The sequence below is a fragment of the Chiloscyllium plagiosum genome, unplaced genomic scaffold, assembly GCF_037043375.1.
Source record: "Chiloscyllium plagiosum isolate Xiang-an unplaced genomic scaffold, Cpla_swu_hap1 HiC_scaffold_19, whole genome shotgun sequence".
Classification (NCBI taxonomy): domain Eukaryota; kingdom Metazoa; phylum Chordata; class Chondrichthyes; order Orectolobiformes; family Hemiscylliidae; genus Chiloscyllium; species Chiloscyllium plagiosum.
The window spans coordinates 22,682,716-22,701,045 of record NW_028270157.1 but is presented as its reverse complement, the minus strand read 5'-3'; the positions used below and the strand labels follow the sequence as shown (position 1 = coordinate 22,701,045).

The 18,330-nt window shown below is 39.4% G+C and overlaps 1 protein-coding gene across 1 annotated transcript in view; it reads right to left on the bottom strand.

Annotated features, from left to right (window-relative positions):
- LOC122559755 (tryptophan 5-hydroxylase 2-like) overlaps positions 1–10,072 on the bottom strand; it is a 38,686-nt gene extending 28,614 nt beyond the window's left edge. The window contains exons 1-3 of the mRNA XM_043709720.2: positions 9,986–10,072; positions 1,721–1,861; positions 497–680 (exon numbers count right to left, since the gene is read on the bottom strand). Coding sequence (XP_043565655.2) covers positions 497–680; positions 1,721–1,861; positions 9,986–10,072 — 412 coding nt within the window. The remainder of the gene's footprint in view (positions 1–496; positions 681–1,720; positions 1,862–9,985) is intronic.
- Positions 10,073–18,330: the final 8,258 nt, after the last annotated feature.

Genomic DNA, 18,330 nt, shown 5'->3' with positions numbered 1-18,330 from the left:
AAAATAAAGTACCTTTCTACTATATGAATTCCAACATGAAATTTTAGGTTGGGGAAATTCTGAAGAATAATTATTTTCCACCTATTTGTTCAATGAAAAGTGTAAATTATCCCAGAGCAATTTTACTCAGCGCCCTCAAATCCAATAGAAATGATTAATATGCAACAAATTCTCGTATCAATCTATACTTAAACACAGATGCTGAAGTTCTGAACTAAAACAGAAATGACTGGAGGAACACAGCTGCTCTGACAGCTTCTGTGGAGAGAAAAGAGAATTAATGTTTTGAGTCCAGTGACCATTCTTATGAGGTCCTGCCACCCCTGCTGAGTTTCTCCAGCAATTTCTGTTTCTCTTACTGACATATGTACCACAGCCACTGAATTGCTTTGGGTCCCAGAGGTTAAAAAGTAAAATTTACATGACCAGCCAGCTGGAATCACTCATTTTTACTAATGTGACCACTGCAGAACAAGGTGTGAATTGCAACTCATACCTTCTTCCTCTGTCCAGTTGTTGGCCAGTGGATTCAGAGAAATAACGTTTGTGTTGACTCTTAATAGCTGAATCAGTTCATTAAAATCTTCTTTCGTGCTGCTGCAGTCCACAAATATCTCAACCTCCGAAGCTCTCCTCTTTGATTTCCTGGACTCTATATGAACTAGGTTGATGTGTTTGTCCTGATAAAATAGAATTTAATTCAAAATTTGGAACATATACAGGGAGAGTCAAAATGAAGTGTTGGTTTGGCAAAAGTGGTGTTACAGTTGAGGCAAAATTATATTAGCTTCAATCGTAGTTCATGTTGTAATTTGAACACTGTCTTTATGTTGAACAAACACTATGATTTATGTTTATCAGAGTTAACTAGCAAATATCAGGAAATCTGGCATACAGAGACGGAGTGTACTCCGAACAAAGATCATTAGCCTGAAGCTTTAACTCTACAGATGCCACCAGACCTGTTGATTATTCCCAGAAATTTCTAATTTTATTTAAGATTTCCAGAAGTATTTTGCTTTCAAGTTTGGGTTTCTCAAAAGTGATCTACAAACATTCAATCCCTCCATCACCGGTGCTCAGTAGCAGCAGTGTGTACAATCTACAAGATGCACTGCAGAAATTCATCAAAGGGCCTGAGACAGCACCTTCCAAACCCACAACCACTTCCACCTAGAAGGACAAGGGCAGCAGGTACTTAGAAACACCACCACCTGCAAGTTCCCCTCCAAGCCACTCACCATCCTGACTTGGAAATATACCACCATTCCTTCACAGTCATTGGGTCAAAATCCTGGAATTCCCTCCCTACTGGCATTGTGGGTCAACCCACAGCAAATGGATTGAAGTGATTCAAGAAGGCAGCTCACCACCATCTTCTTCACGGCAAATAGGGCTGAGCTATCAATGACCAGCCAGCGATACCCAAGTCTCACAAGTGAATAATAAAAAAGGGAATGGAGCTAAAGTGCAAAGTTATAGCACTACATGCCCGCTACAGAGAGGATGGTGGAATTTTAGCATGACATTTTCACAAACAGTTTCCAACGTGGACATAGGAATTTGTTGTTATGAGAATGTTAATAAAAATGAGAAGAAATATGATTTTGTAGATCAGGAGTCCATGCAAACATTATATTATATTATAGGTAAATGCAATTAGTTTTCAGGAGGTAAACATGATATCTTCAGTTGTTTCTCTGTACATTATAAATCTTACCTGAAAGATTTGAAGGGCTTTCACAAGTCCACCAACTTCATTTTTCATGGCAAACAGAATTGTTGTCCTGGTACTCTCATTCTTGCCATTTCCTTTGCTAACTTTCTTCTCATCATGTTTATTGAACCACCCTTTATTTACCTGCAAGAAATGTTTCAAACAGTTTTCCTTTACAAAGTGGTTATCAAATCAGAAGAATGTGTTTAAGTAGTAATAATAACTGTGTATAACCGTGAAAATGAGAGGGCTGTACTGATGGTAATTTATTGAATCTGAAGGGGAGGCGGTCAGGCGCCCACATGCTGGAAATGGTCATTCCTTAGCACTTGTATCATGTGAATGATACTTTCCATTTATCAGGACAAGATTGGATGTTTTCCAAGTCTGGTTGATTGCAGTTTTGGACTGTCATTTTCAGAGAAATTGCAATGGAACTGAAGTCTGTGCATTCTTTCAGTCCCAGTTCTGATCTTACCTGATGCAAGGACAATTATTGATAAAGCATTTGCAGATCAATGGGCTAAGGACACTGTCCTGAAGACATCCTGCAATGATGTCTGGAGTTTGAAATGATTGACCTGCAACAATCACAACCATCTTCTTTAAAGCTGGATCTATCCCCAGCCACTGGAATGTCTCCCCCACCTCTGCCTTCCCGCGCCTTCCCGCTCCCCCCCACCCCCCCCCCAACACCCCGCCACCATGCAGATTCCTGTTGATTTATATTTTACGAACATTACTTGCTGCCATGCTCAGGGAAATCATGTATCTATCTATCAGTTCTTTGAAGAGCTAGCGTGTGGTGTGGATAGAAGGGAACCAGCAGATGACTATACATAGATTCCCAGAAGGCATTTAATAAGATGCCATATCAAACATTATTGTGGAAAATAAGAGCTCATCATGTAAGGAGTAACATGTCAGTATAGACCAAAGATAGCTCGCAAACATGAAACAGAACAGGTTTAAATGGATCCTTCTCAGAATTGGTAGGATGTCATGAATCATGTGCTGCAGATCAATGCTGGGTCTCGATTATTTACAATGTATATAAATAGCTTGGATAAAGGGACGGAAGATATGGTTTCTAAATTTGCTGATGCCATAAGGCTAGGTAGGAAAGAAAATTGTGAAGAGGAAACAAAGAATTACACAGAAATATATACATAGCTTAAATGAAGGGGCAAAGATCTGGCGAATGGAATAAAATAGGCGAAAATGTAAACTGTCCATTTTAGCACAAAAAGTTTAAAAAAAACCTATATTATCTAAATAATAAGAGTGCAGAGCTCTGAGATGCAGAGAGATCTGGGTATTCCAGTGCATGTATTTCAAAATGTTCACTCACCTAAGACAGATATTTCTATGACGCAAAAAGTAGTGGAAGCAGAGCCGTTGAATTGTTTTCAGGCAGAGATGAATGGATTCATGATAAGCAATGAGGTAAATGTTGAACTGAGGTTGGGTTGAAATATGGATCAGCCATGGTCTTAGAGAATAGCAGGGCATACTGAAGGGGCCAAATAGCCTATTTTTGCTCCTAACTTATGTTTGTATTCAGTCAAATGCTGTGTTGATCTCAAGGGCAGTTGCTCATATCTAATAGCTACAATTCAGCCCTAAGACATTTCTTGACTTTTAGTAGATTGAATTGGCTGAAGACTGACAAACTGATACGGGAACGCAAGGGAAACACAAATGATTAGGAAGGGTGTTGCATTCTAAAAATCTAAATTTGTAACTTTCTAAGTTTCTGATCATTTTTTAGTATTGCTCCTCCCACCCCCTATCTGGGATTTATTATGCGATGAGATAAGCCACATTGTTCCAGCAGCATATCAAAAACCAGAGGTGAAATTCTGGTCCTGAAACTATCTGTACTGGTATTACACGACATGTAATCATCGATTTGAATTATGCAACAAACCTTTGCATATTATAGATTTACTTTTCCTCCACTTTTACCTCCTTCAACAGGAAACCCCAGAGCTTGTCAGATACAATTATGTCCTGCGTGATATAGGAATTTACGTAATTTGTTTTCATCATGACAGGTCCTGAAATGAAATCATTAACTTTTTCAATTACGAACATTCCAAAGCATGCTCCGAAGTTCTCCTGTGTAGATCTGGAAATTAGTTTCATATTTCATAAGGGCCAGACTGAAAATCCTGGGCCTTAAACCTTCCTTTGTGTTTAACTGGGAATGTATTTTTTGCTCGCTACCTTGATAATCTGTCATAACAACCGTAAGTTTCTTTCCCACTGATGTGTAAAGCACTTTGTTTTTTCAACAAAGGGCATATCTCTAGGATTTGGGGCAAACATTCACAGTTCTAGTAATCTTTTACTTCAGTTCTTTCTGCCCTCCATAGAACATAGAACAGTACAGCCCGCAATGTTTTGCTGAACATGACGCTAAATTGAACTAATCTCTTCTGCCTGTCCTTGGTCCATATCCCTCCATTCCTTGCATATTCATGTGCATATCTAAAAACCCCTATTGTATTTGCCTTCACCATCACACCTGGCAGCAGTGTTTCAGACTCCTACCACTTTCTGTGTAAAAAAACCATCCCCTCACATCTCTTTTGAATTTTTCCCTTCTCGCTATAAATGCATTCCCCTGTTACTGCACATTTCAATTCTGGGAAAAAGATTCTGACCATCAACCCTATCTATGTACTTCATAATTTTATAGACTTCTGTCAAGTCCCTAATTGTGGCTTTGCTTTTGATTGGGGTATAACTGTAAGCTGTGTTTTACTGCATTTTACTCCATCTACATTTCCTTTCCCATCAGTTTAGTTTCAAACGACTTATTGCATTTTTAATGATTTCAATTTCTCCTGCTTTTGACTACCATCTCAATTGTAACGACAAGAATATACTGAAGCTTTGCTGACTGTCAAATCTGGTCAGAGATTGTTTTCTTCAAGCAAGCATTGTTCCTACAGTACTGTAGCAAATACTGTAAAACTGTATTCTTACCTTTTGCATTCTTTTGTAAAATTTCTCAAAAAATATTTTTACCATGTCACAAAATCACTTTCAAGTTTTTTTCCACCATCATTTCTTTATATCCCTTTGCAGTATCCAGTAATATATGCTTAAGGACACTTAGTAAAATAATATTTACCAACATAAAGAGTATTTATTTGGTAATTAATATTTTAGGAAGTCGCATATGTTTTATGGGGTCAGTTTGAATAACATGTGTGATGAAGTACAATTGCTTTGTTGATCAGACAAAAGCAATGTTTTTTTACTGATGGACCAAACGTCCCCATAAAACATGTAACACAATGACTTCCTAAAAGATTTACGTGAATGCACATTCTTCTTTTTAATTAAAATTACCATCACTGTAATTTACAATATAAAATGGCTGATCAATTCACCACTGACATCACAAAGTGTCATTTCCCAGACTCAGTTATTCTGCTAATTGAAAAGGCCAAACAAGAAAAATCATATGTATCTACCATCACTTCGGATTATTAAGTCATTTCCCAACCTGAGTTACACTGTGCAATACTTAATCGTTATTCCTTTAATTGACTTATTTCTCTAAATTGTGTGAGGCTTTTATTGCTAATAATTTTCCAGGATTAAAGACAGGATTCTTGGCAGTGTGGAGGAATCGAGGGATCTTCGGGTCCAAATTGTTAGATCCCTCAAAGTTGCCACCCAGGATGATAGGGTTGTTAAGAAGGCATATGGTGTGTTGGCTATCATTAGCAGGTGGATTGAGTTCAACAGCTGTGAGGTTATGCTGCACCTCTATAGAGCCCTGGTTAGACCACACTTAGAATATTGTGTTCAGGGGTTCTAGTTGCCTCATTATAGGAAAGATTTCAAAGCTTTAGAGAGGGTGAAAAGGACATTTACCTGGACTGGAGGGCATGACTTATAAAGAAAGGTTGAGGGAGCTTTCTCATTGGAGCGAAGAAGGATGAGAGGTGACTTGATAGAGGTGTGCAAGATGTTGAGACAATTAGATAGAGTGGATAGCCAAAGAGTTTTTCCCAAGGTGAACTGTCTATCACAAGGGGCAAAATTTTAAGGTAATTGGACAAAGGTTTAGAGGATATGTCAGAGGCAGGTTCTTTACACAGAGAGTGGTGGGTGCGTGGAATGCACTGCCAGCAGTGGCAGTAGAGTCAGATACATTAGGGACATTTAAGCGACTCTTGGATAGGCACACAGAAGTTAGTACAGTGAAGGATATGTAAGTTAGTCTGATCTTACAGTAGAATAAAAGGCTGGTACAACATCGAGGGCCAAAGGGTCTGTATTATGATGTGCTGTTCCATATTCTATGATTACTACATTATAGAAGTCTTCATGCCCTATATACTATAACAGCTTTCACTGAAAAATAAAGAGTTAACCAAATTGAATTTATCTTCATTGTATAAAATTATTAATTTGTGTTTAATTAAGGAATACTATATGACACTGTCGAGCAATTTTTAATCTCTTATGAAATAGCATAAAGAGTAATGCACAGCACATTTCTTACAATGCTGACAGTTGATTTTTTTCATGATGTTCATTGAATGTATTCCAGTTTACAGCAAACTCAGTATCCCAACAAAGATTGACATGTCTGCCTTCAGTTTTGATCAGAGTTATCCTGGCTTTGAGCTTTAGCTGCAATTATTTTATTTTGGACAGGGCATTCAGTGCAACAGGACAAGTCTTTTTTTTAGGAGTTTAGGAGTAGGAGTTGGTAATGCTGCTGCCACTGAGCTAAAAGACCCAAAGTACAACTCCCATTTCAGGACTTACTAGATTATAGAATCTCTATGTGAAAATAGGCCCTTCAGCCCAACCGACCCTCCGAAGACCAAAACCAACCCACCCAGACCCATTCCCCTACCCCATTATCCTATATTTACCACTGACCAGTGCACCTAACTTACACATCTCTGAACACTATGAGCAGTTTAGCATGACCAATTCGGCTAACCTGCACATCATTGGATTGTGGAAGGAAACCAGAGCACCGGAGGAAACCCATGCAGACATGGGGAGAATGTGCAAACTCCACACAGATAGTTGCCTGAGACTGGAATTGCACCCAGGCCCCTGGTGCTATGAGACAGCAGTGCTAACCACTGAGACACCGTGCCATCCAAAGAAAATTCCAGCAATTGGTACAAGAAAGCCAGTGTGCATCAGTATCAATCCCCAACCCAGAAACATGGGAAGAGTTAACAGTAGAATGGACACCTGGCTATAAAACTAAAGTACAAATGAAATACAGTACTTAATATTAAAGGATGATCAACTGGCATTGTGCTGGGAAAAGCAGAGGGACCTCAATAGGTGCCTTCAGTCAGTTTAGCTGTAGTAATTATGATATTATGCATATACAATGACCTAAGCACTGTACAGCAATTTTACTCATATACGGGAATGAGAAACTAAATTCATAGCCAGATAAATATAAACAGCTTGAGGCAAATTCAGCTTATGACTGGGCACTCCACCTGAAGTCAGTTGATTAATTTATATTGTGAAATCAATGTATGTTGCTTTATATCCATATCTAACATAATACTGGACTTACGTTGCAACATTTTCACAAGGTAAGTATAGAGAAAATATCAAGCAAAATTGTTACGAAAGACTGAAATAAGGAAGATACCGCTGACTAATGAAAATATTCTTAATTTTTAAAAAATGTTTAAAATAAAAGCAAATCTACAAATATTTTTGCCAAATTAGCGGAATAACAATTCTTGTAAAATATTTATAAACATGAATTTGAGGAAAGTGCATATTATTGGCTTCAAACTCCACTAGCAACTCAAATTTCAAAATACCAGTATTGTATGATTTTATTACCAGTATAGAGAGCAAATTAATTCTGGACTCGACAATGAGAATTGAAAGAATATTTGATTGAAGTCTACTGTAACTGGTGAACATTGTTTTTAATTAATTTTCTCTTGTATAGTTTACAAGTTTAACCCGCTACGTGATTTCACTGCAGTGACAAAAGCCATAACTGAGTCTTCAATTGGAATAACTATATAATCATAAAGTCAGAAGTCACACAGCACCAGGTTATCGTCCAACAAATGTATTCAAAATCAAAAGCTTTCAGAGTGCTGCTCCTTCATCAGGACTATAACCTGATGTTGTGTGACTTTTGGCTTTTGTCCATCCAATTCGAACACCAGCATCTCCGCATCATATATGATCACAAAGTATTGTCCATCTTTAAAATTCCTCAATATAAGCAAATATAATGTAGTTATCATCCATTCTGTCTGCAACTCAGAGATGTCAGAATAAAATTTAATATGAGGTGAACATTTTTACCTCCTACAGTCTGGTTAATTATTAATAATTTTACTCAATATTAGATAATTGTTTATAAAAACTTTTTTTAAAAAACAATCTTATATCAGTTCGTAAACTGCATAATACTTGAAAGACCTGCTGTACTGGAAAAGATTTGGTCAGTATTCCAGAGAGAATGTGTTGTGAATGTAATTTTTTTTTAAAAATTTGGATATCTAATGTTATCATCGGGTGAGCTGACTGTGAAGCTATCAAATTGAAATTAAAAACCCAGTTGATTCACTAATGTCCTTAGGGAAAGAAGGCTGCTTTCCTTACCCAGTCTGGTATACATGTGACTCCAGTCCCACATAAACATGGTTGACTCAACTGTTCTGCTAAGTAGCCTAGTAAGTTACTCAGGTGCCCAACAACCACCTTCTCAGGGAAACACATGCTGGCTTTGGAGGGATGCCAAATCTGAGGATAATAAAAAAAGGAAAGGAAATATCGGAAGTATATGAAACTTCACAATAAAAACATGTGGCCACTAATTCTTAAGATACATTTATTTATGGAATTCACAGGAAAGTCTTTTACTGTGTGGCAGACATAATGACTTCAACTTGATAAAGCTATTATTCAAACCCAAGAAACTCACAATCTTCAAATAGAGCATTAAACAGGTTTGGCTCAAGAATTTGGTATTTGAAACAATATAACAAAAGTAAATCTACAAAGTAAATATGTGTGCTTTATTTATTACCCAATACAACAGTTCTCAATGTGACAAAAAAAAGCTATGAAAATCGTATCAGCTGTAACATGTATAATGGAGCATTACTGACCCATGTGAAACTTGTGATTAGTTAAAAACTGCTGCTCTCCCTTCCTCACTATTATCTTCCATGGACTAATCTGACCTCCCTCAGCCTCAGCATCTCTTTTGTCAAACTATACCAGGGAATCTACCTTAAAGTGTTTGTTAATTTCAAGTAAGTATTCAATCCATATTAGAACTTGAGCTATCTATATTCACTTGAATATTACTCCTCAATTAGCTTCATTGCATCCCAAATTAAATCAACTTTCTTGAGTATACACTTTCCCCGTTGTTTATCTGAATTTCTCCATCAGCAAAAACACTTACAGACTGTATTCTAAATATGTATATCCTGGTACATAGAGTGGGTTGATTCACACAAATTCTGTGATCCAATGAAGCATTAGGAGCCAGAAAAGACTGAATATTTCTTAGTTCCAGCAAGTATACTACAAAACCCTAGATCTACCACGACTAGTTTAGCCAAGTGTAAATTGGGTGCCTTTTTTATGGAACTTCATACAAATATTATCAAGATATGTATAATAAATGCTAGAGATGCATGCATCTCTGGAACAATTAAAAAACCTGCTCTTTGACATTTATCTTGAAGTGGATTATTGAACTATAGCTGTTGGAAGAGTTTTTAAGGATTGTTAAGTAAGAAAAGGCTAAGAAACCAAAACCAACTAATAGCAACAATCTGCTCTAAATCAGGAGACTTACTGAACTCCTGTGTAAATATAATAACAGATAATCAGTTATGAAAAGTAGTTAAAATTAAATACCTGGTGTTCAACTCGTTATAAGAACCTTACAACATACAAATGGCCAAAGTGGCTCAACAAGTCCATGTTGCTGTTCACCCTCTGTCAGCAAATCAGACTGAGCAACTCTGTGCTCAATTGCCTTCAAAACCCTTTCTCCCTCATCCATCCATCCATCCATCCCATTTCATGTTGATCACTGATATCATTTGTGCCTCAGTCACCAGTCCTGATTGTGGATTTCGCCTTGAAAGTCAAATCCATGTTAAATGGCCTCTCATGTCTTCTGTTCTAAGTTTTAAAAAAAACATCCTGCATCTATTCCTCCCACACCATCAATTCTCTCAAGACCAAAGCACACTGCAGCTGTGAACACACCTGGTCGCTTACACGTTGCTGCCTCGGCAAACCTGAGTCCAGCGACATTCCTCGTTTTGCCCGGTATTTATTTCCAATCATCATCATCATCTTGGCACGTTTTTAAGGGCAAGGTTTTGGAGGACTGGAAGGGTAGGAGAGTGTTCTTCACTGGGACGGCGAGTCAGCCTGGGTAATAGCCTGAGGCTGCTAAGGGATCTTTAAATACCCTGTCGAGCTGAAGGGCGGAGCATGCTAATTTACTAAACCGCACTCTTGGGCTCCTTCAGGCATGGGCTGTACTGTTTAATTCTGGATCAGTGGTGCTGGAAGAGCACAGCAGTTCAGGCAGCATCCAACGAGTAGCGAACTTCGGAAAAGTCCTCTCCACCTCACCAATGGCAATGAACTCCAGCTGTAAGATTACTAATTTACATTTCAGCCTCTGGTTTACATCGCAATGTTGAGAGCCAGGTGATAACAAAAGGGTTTTTTACACAACCGATTAGAGCAGGGTGCACTGAAATATCCGCGCGTTGATGCATCCGATCTGATATTATTTCATGAAATCGGATTAATGTTACAGTAAAAATGCATTTATCATTTTCTTTGTACAGAGAGCATTTAAACAGTTAAAATACTAAATCGCTCTTCTTATTGGTGGCCAAAGATTTCAATATAGAGGGGGGTTTCTGACCCTTAGCAAATAACGTTATATGTTTGTAATGTGCTCAACAGTTATCTCTCTCCGTTCCCTGGTTCTCCCCAGCTTTTAAGTGGCTTCCAAATCCCTGGTTTGATGATGAATCGCAGTTTGAATGTTTGAAAAAAAATACTTTCAATGCCACCAAAGTCAGTGAAATTTAAGATCTGTCAATTAAATGCACAAAACACTATCTCCTTGTGAGAGTCCTCAACAATAAGTGTATCAGGGAGAGGCCCCTGTTTTCTCTCCCTCTCATTCAATATGCACTTGTCTTAAATAAACTGGTTTATTGATTTCATTGCTCCCCTTCATACCAAGATTTCCCCAATACTTTTTCTCCATGCCCATTATCTTCTAGCTTCTGTGACAAAGATGGAATTCCCATCAGAGGATTGAACACAGAATATCAGACGGGGGGAAGTAATGAGCATATATCATCTGACGACTAATACTGAGAATATACAATACATTAATTAAAAATAAAATACTGCAAATGTTGGAGATCTGAAATAAAACCAGAAAGTGCTGAAGGAACTCAGCCGATCTGGCAACACTGGCCGAGAGAGAGAACCCTTTTGGAACCTCTATCCTCTTGGTATTTTGATTTTCTACTCTGTCATCCGCAAATTCAGAAACCATATATTCTGTCTCCTCGTTCAAATCGTTTTCATGAATTGTAAATTTGATCCCCCCACACATCACTCATTATATCTTGCCAACCGGAAAGATCAATGTATGCCTACAGTTTCCTGTCAGCTAGCCAATCTTCCGCCTAGACTAGTGTCACCTCCTATTCCATGAGTTTTTATTTTCTGCAATAATCTTCGATGTGACATCTTATCAAAAGCCGTCCAGTTCCCTTCAATGTATGCACTTACTTATCCAAAGAACTCTCATAATTAGTTAAACATAATCTCCCTTTCACAAAACTCTGCCTGGTTACCTTGACTTTTTCTAAGTACCCGCTATAACATCTTTAATAATAGTTTCTAAACATTATTTTCTATGACAGATTTTAAACTACTGGCCTGCCACTAATTGATTTCTGTTTGCTTTCTCTATTTTCAAAATTAACAGAATAGTCTCTAAATCTAGGAACAGTTGGAAAGTTAAACCTAATGCATCAGCTATCATACTAGCTACTTTTTAAAGCCTCTACCATAAAGTCCATCAGCACCCATTTGGCATAAGACTTTATTTGGCTCTTGCCCAATTAAGTTCACACATTGCTATTATGTCAGGGACAGGTAAATCCCACCCCTGGTATACCAGAGAATTCTAACTGGACAAATGAAATTGCATTGAATTGCACTTTCACAAAAAGTAGCACAGGATCACAGAAAGGTTTCAGTAAAGAAAGAGGTTATTCAGCCTATAATGTCTGTGCTCAACTCTTGAAGGAGAAATCTACCTCCTTCCACTCTCCTGCCTTTTCTCCAAATACTTGCAAGTTTTTATTCTTCAGATACTGATAAAATTCCTTTTTGAATGCTTCAGTTGATCCAGGTTCACCATACTCTCAGACAATGCATTCCCAATCCTAACCACTCACTATACAACAAGGCTCACCTTCACTTTTGCTAATCACCTTAAATCGCTGCCTTATGGTCTTGACCATTCTATCGATGGAAGCAGTTTCTCCTGATTTACTCTATCCAGACTCATCATGATTTCAAATAGTTCCAGCAAATAACTTCTCAACTTTCTCTTCCAAGAAAACATTCCAAACTCTCTAGTCATAGAGAAACAGACCCTTCGGTCCAACTCGTCCATGTTGACCAGATATCCCAACCTAATGTAGTCTCATTTGCCAGCACTTGGCCCATATCTCTCTCAACCCTTCCTATTCATATACCCATCCAGATGCCTTTTTAATGCTGTAATTCCACCAGTTCCTCTGGCAGCTCATTCCGTACATGCACCACGCTCTGTGTGAAAAAGTTGCCCCTTAGGTCCCTTTTATCTGATCTAGATCCCATTGTAATCTGAGGTAACCTTCTTCACTGTCCACTACAACACCAATTTTGGTGTCATCTGCAAACTTACTAACTATACCTGCTATGTTCACATCCAATCATTTATATAAATGATGAAAAGTAGTGGACCCAGCACCAATCCTTGTGGCATACCACTCGGCCTCCAGTCTGAAAAGCAACCCTTCACCACCATCCTCTGTCTTCTACCTTCGAGCCAGTTCTGTATTCAAATTGGTAGTTCTCCCTGTATTTCATGAGATCTTACTTTGCTAACTAGTCTGTCATGAGGAACCTTGTTGAACACCTTATTGAAGTCCATATAGATCATGTGTACTACTCTGCCCTCATCAATCCTCTTTGTTACTTCTTCAAAAACCTCAATTAAGTTTGTGAGACATGATTTCCCATGCACAAAGCCATGCTGACTATCCCTAATCAGTCCTTGCCTTTCCAAATACATGTAAATTCTGTCCCTCAGGATTCCCTCCAACAACTTGCCCACCACTGACATCAGGCTCACCGGTCTATAGTTCCCTGGTTTTTCCTTACCCTCATCCATGGAACCATTCTTAAGAATAATTTCTGTGCCGTTTTTAATATTTTCACATACTATATAAAATGTGATGACTAGAAATACTGCAAATGCTGCAGTTGAGATCAAATCAGTCTTTTGTATCAGGATAGCAAACTTCCTTGCTTTGTAGCCTATGTAGTTACTGATGAAGATCAGGTGCCATTTGCTTTGTTGACCACTCTGTCAAAGGGAATGAATCATTACATCATAGACAATCAGATCCTACCTCAAGACACCATCCCCTAGATAGCAGAAACATGATGCACAAAATGTCATTTCAACTCTCAAAATCTAACAATTATGATACCACAATTCTACTCAACAAAACAAAGTAAGAAAACTTAGGGTATCATCACTGTCCTAGGCTCCACATCTTCAGTTGTTTCATCAGTGGCATTTTCTACTTTAAAGCAATCCATTTGATGTGCAGCAAGACCTGGACAATATCCTGTGGTGGGCTAAGTTAAATAACATTCACACCATAAAAAGTTCCAGGCAATGACCAACAAGAGAGTCTCTAATCATCTCACCTTGTAATTAAATGGCATTACTAACACTGAATCTCCCATATCTTAGGGATTTCCCTTGATGAGAAATGGAACCGGATAGCCATTTAATAATGTAGCTGCAAGAGCAGGTCTGAATCTAGAAAGTCCATGGTAAATAACAGACCCCCTGACTTCCTATTTCCTGCCCACAATCTACAAGACAGGAGTGTGGTGGAATACTTTTCATTCGGTCGGATGAGTGCAGATCTAACAACAGCACAACAATTGAGAAGCTCAGCGCCATCCTGAGAGAGGCTACCCATTTGACACATCACTATCAGCTTAGAAAAATCACTGTCGCGAGTGTAGTGCTGGAAATGCACAGCAGGTCAGCCAGCATCCGAGGAGCAGGAGAATCGACGTTTCGGGCGTAAGCCCATCATCAGAAATCCTGATTCTTCTGCGCCTCGGATGCTGTCTGACCTCCTGTGCTTTTCTAGCAACACACTCTCCACTCTGATCTCCAGCATCTGCAGTCGTCACTTTTTCCCTTAGAAAAAATCACTTCTGTCTCTGACAGTACAGTGTACAATGGATTATAGTTTAGCGATGTAATGGTCCAAGCACATATTCCTCTCCCCAGATTAAAATGTTGGGGTGTGAGGCAACCAATCCAAGATCTTGACAGTTTCCCTGCAACAATTTGAAGCTGAGACTTTTGGTCTGCTTTCAGTAGGATATCTCATCTTGGACAACTCCTGGTCAATTGGATCAGTGGCAGTTGTGTTTTCCCTGTCGAATAATCAGGAGTGTCGATCATTACTGGAGCTGCAGACAGTTCCACTAAACCAAGAATGCAGACTGAAAAATGTGTTGCTGGAAAAGCGCAGCAGGTCAGGCAGCATCCAAGTAGCAGGAGAATCGGGATTTCTGATGATGGGCTTACGCCCGAAACATTGATTCTCCTGCTCCTTGGATGCTGCCTGACCTGCTGCATTTTTCCAGCAACACATTTTTCAGCTCTGATCTCCAGCATCTGCAGTCCTCACTTTCTCCAAGAATGCAGACTGTCCCAGTCAAAGTGGTGTTCTTCCTCACCCTCTCTCACTATTATCCTTACATACGGATGAGGAAGGACACCACTTTGACTGGTACAACACATCCATCCTAGGACAAGCCAAACAAAGACACGCACAAGAATTCCTACTGAAACGCTATCAACAAACACATCGAGTTAGACTCCATCTACCACCCCCTGAGAAAAGGAACAGGAAGTGACTTCACCACAGGAAATGACATCACTAACCCAAAGAAACCCAAACATATAAATAGAAAGCAAGAATTTTCAGCATTGCTTCGCCAGAGGCCCACTGAAGGTGTTACCTAGTAGAGTAACGAAACGTTTGGAAATGAACCTTCCAGCTCAGCGAGCAAACCTACAACCAAAACCTCAGCCTGAGCTACAAATCTTCTCAAAACTCACTAAAACCTAGAGCTCCCTTGATAACAGCAGTGTGTACTTAACCAGATGGAACACAGTTCAAGATGCTAACTCATCACCAAAAGCAATTAGAGATATGCAACAATGGCTAGCCTTGCCAAGGTTGCTTAAATCCTGCAGGTTAGCACTGCTGCCTCGTAGTGCCAGAGACCCGGGTTCAATTCCCGCCTCAGGCGACTCTCTGTGTGGAGTTTGCACATTCTCCCCGTTTCTGCATGGGTTTCCTCCGGGTGCTCCGGTTTTCTCCCACAATCCAAAAATGTGCAGGTTAGGTGAATTGGCCATGCTAAATTGCCCGTAGTGTTAGGTGAAGGGGTAAATGTAGGAGAATGGGTCTGGGTGGGTTACGCTTTGGCGGGTCGGTGTGGACTTGTTGGGCTGAAGGGCCTGTTTCCGCACTGTAAGTAATCTAATCTAATAACTCCAGGAACTTGGATTCAATTCCAGCCTCGGGCAACAGTCTGTGTGGAGTTTGCACATTCTCCCTGTGTCTATGTGGGTTTCCTCCTGATGTTACGATTTCCTCCCACAGTCCAAAGATGTGCAGGTTAGGTGAACTGGCCATGCTAAATTGCCCATAGTGTTCAGGGATGTGTAGGTTAGATGCATTAGTCAGGGGTAAATATGGGATAGGAGAATGGGTCTGAGCGGGTTGCTCTTCAGAGGGTCGCTATGGACTTGTTGGGCCAAAGGACCTTTTTCCACACTGCAGGGATTCTATGGTGGCATGAAAGAATGAAGAGGGAAAACATAGCATCATCAAGCAAATTTTCACAAGACAGATAACAAAATGATGTCCAAAACAGGTGAGAACCTCACCAAGGTATTAGTACTGGACTGCTTATGACTGGTCATGACTGGATCACATTCTAGGAAAGGGCTCCCATGACCATAGCAGTGACGAGCCTACCAGTTTCTGTGGTTGCCTCAATGTTGTTGGTGAGAGTGAGAGGCAGAATGTGCACAGCAAGAAAGAGAGTTATCTTTTTAGGCCAATGATCTTCGGCTGGAATTGGTGACTGAACTAGGTAGCTTGAGGTACATTGGGAGCACATTGAAAAGTAAGTGGCTATACAGCAGGGAAGTGGTGAATAATTATGTGGTTTGTAGCAACAAGAAGGGGTGTCTTGTAATTGAGGAGCATGTGATGTTCTGGGGCTTGGCAGATCTGAAGTTATAATCCCTTGAATTGACTCATTCTGATAAAAGACTGACTGACTTCTGGTCACCAATGCCAACTATATAGATTATTTTAGACCGTAGAATATTCACATGCAAACTCATATACTGGACACTTTATCAAGACTCATATTCCAATGTGGCAGATAAATATTTTTGTTAGACATATGAACGGATTTGATACCATGTAACAACTGATAACATTTTAATATAAGGGTTTATTTTAATACTTTGCAGAGGTAATTACAAGATGCAGATCATCAATATCAACCCCGTTGATTGTGCAATAAACGAGAAAGCATGACTCACTCCTGCAATACCTGAGACCAAAATACTGTCTGCCTTGTACAAGAAAAAAAGAATGAGTAAGTGCTGCAAAAATGAACAAAGAAAAATTATAACCTTCTCAATCCAATTCTGGATGAGCAAATGTTTAATTACATACTTTCCATACTAACCCCCTTATCAGAAGATATGTATCAAAGTGATAGCTGTATGTGATTCTGAATAAAATTAGATTACTAACTTCGAAAAAAGTTGCATTGAATACCTGGTACTTCTTTTGCAACACATGTGAAATGCAATAGCATATTAAAAAGACTGTTTTAGGGAGTGAACGATTAAGATTTTGAACATGTTGTCTGATATTGGGAGGGGACAGGCTGAATCGAGGCCCTCAAAAGATATTTGGATAATTATCTGAGGAGAAATAAGTTGCATGGCTGTGGAAAAAGGGCACAGGCTGAGTTGCGCTTATAGAGAACTGGCATGGACAAGATAAGCTGAATGATCTCCTTACATGCTGTAACTTCCTATGATTCTTCTCTGGCAATTTGACAGAAAGTAAAAGAAAAGTTCAACATCAAAACCATCATTTATCTTTGGAAGCACACTAGCTTTCGGAGTGTCGCTCCTTCATCAGGTGGTAGTGTCGCGACGCTCCGAAAGCTAGTGTGCTTCCAATTATACCTGTTGGACTATAACCTGGTGTTGTGAGATTTTTAACTTTGTACACCCCAGTCCAACATCGGCATCTCCAAATCATTTATCTTTACTTCAAGTGATTGTTTTGTTCATTATTTCTTTTTAATCATTCTTCATTCTCATCCAAGTTACTACCTCAGATTTTTCTATTTCAGATCAAAGAGAGGGTGGATAATAGTTTTACTGTACATGAAACATTTTGTTCTTTGCTACCAATTCCAAAGAAAACTTTGGAATAATGCAATGTCTTCAACAGGATCAAACACTGTGCCCTTCTAAATATGCCATGGGTGGCTTAGTGGCTCATGATTAGTATTGCTGCCTCAAGGTGCTAGGGACCCAGGTTCGATTCCAGGCCCAGGCAACTGTTTGCATGGAGTTTGCACATTTTCCCCAGGTCTGTGCAGGTTTCTTGTGGGTGCTCTAGTTTCCTACTACAGTGCAAAGATGCACAGGTTATGTGGACTAGCCATGCTAAATTGCCCAGAATGTAGAGGCTAGGTGGATTAGCCATGGTAAAGGCAAGATTATAAGGATAGTGTAAGGGAGTGGGTCTGGGTGGGATGCTCTTCAGAAGATTAGTGTGGATTTGATGGGCCAAATAGAAACCTTAGGGTTTCCAACATATATGTTTTCATAAAAGCTATGTCTGAGGCAATGCATATTTTTGGGCAGCCCTGGTATTAACATTGGCCCCATGGCAGCAGCAGCAGGGATCACCAACAAGGCAAATGAAACCAGCATCAGATCCAGTTTCACAAAATACAAGGTCTTGTAAGAGCTCTTGACTTTCTCTTGTAAATTTCCTTCAAAGCCAGCAACTTCTTTCAACGAAGGGCCTTTTTGCATGAAGCTTTTGGGTTTTAGCTTGGCAATTTTGCAGAAGTCTTGACTGAAGCTGAATGTGTATAACAGTTGCTCCTGATCACAACTGGGATCATAATAATTAGGAACTCTT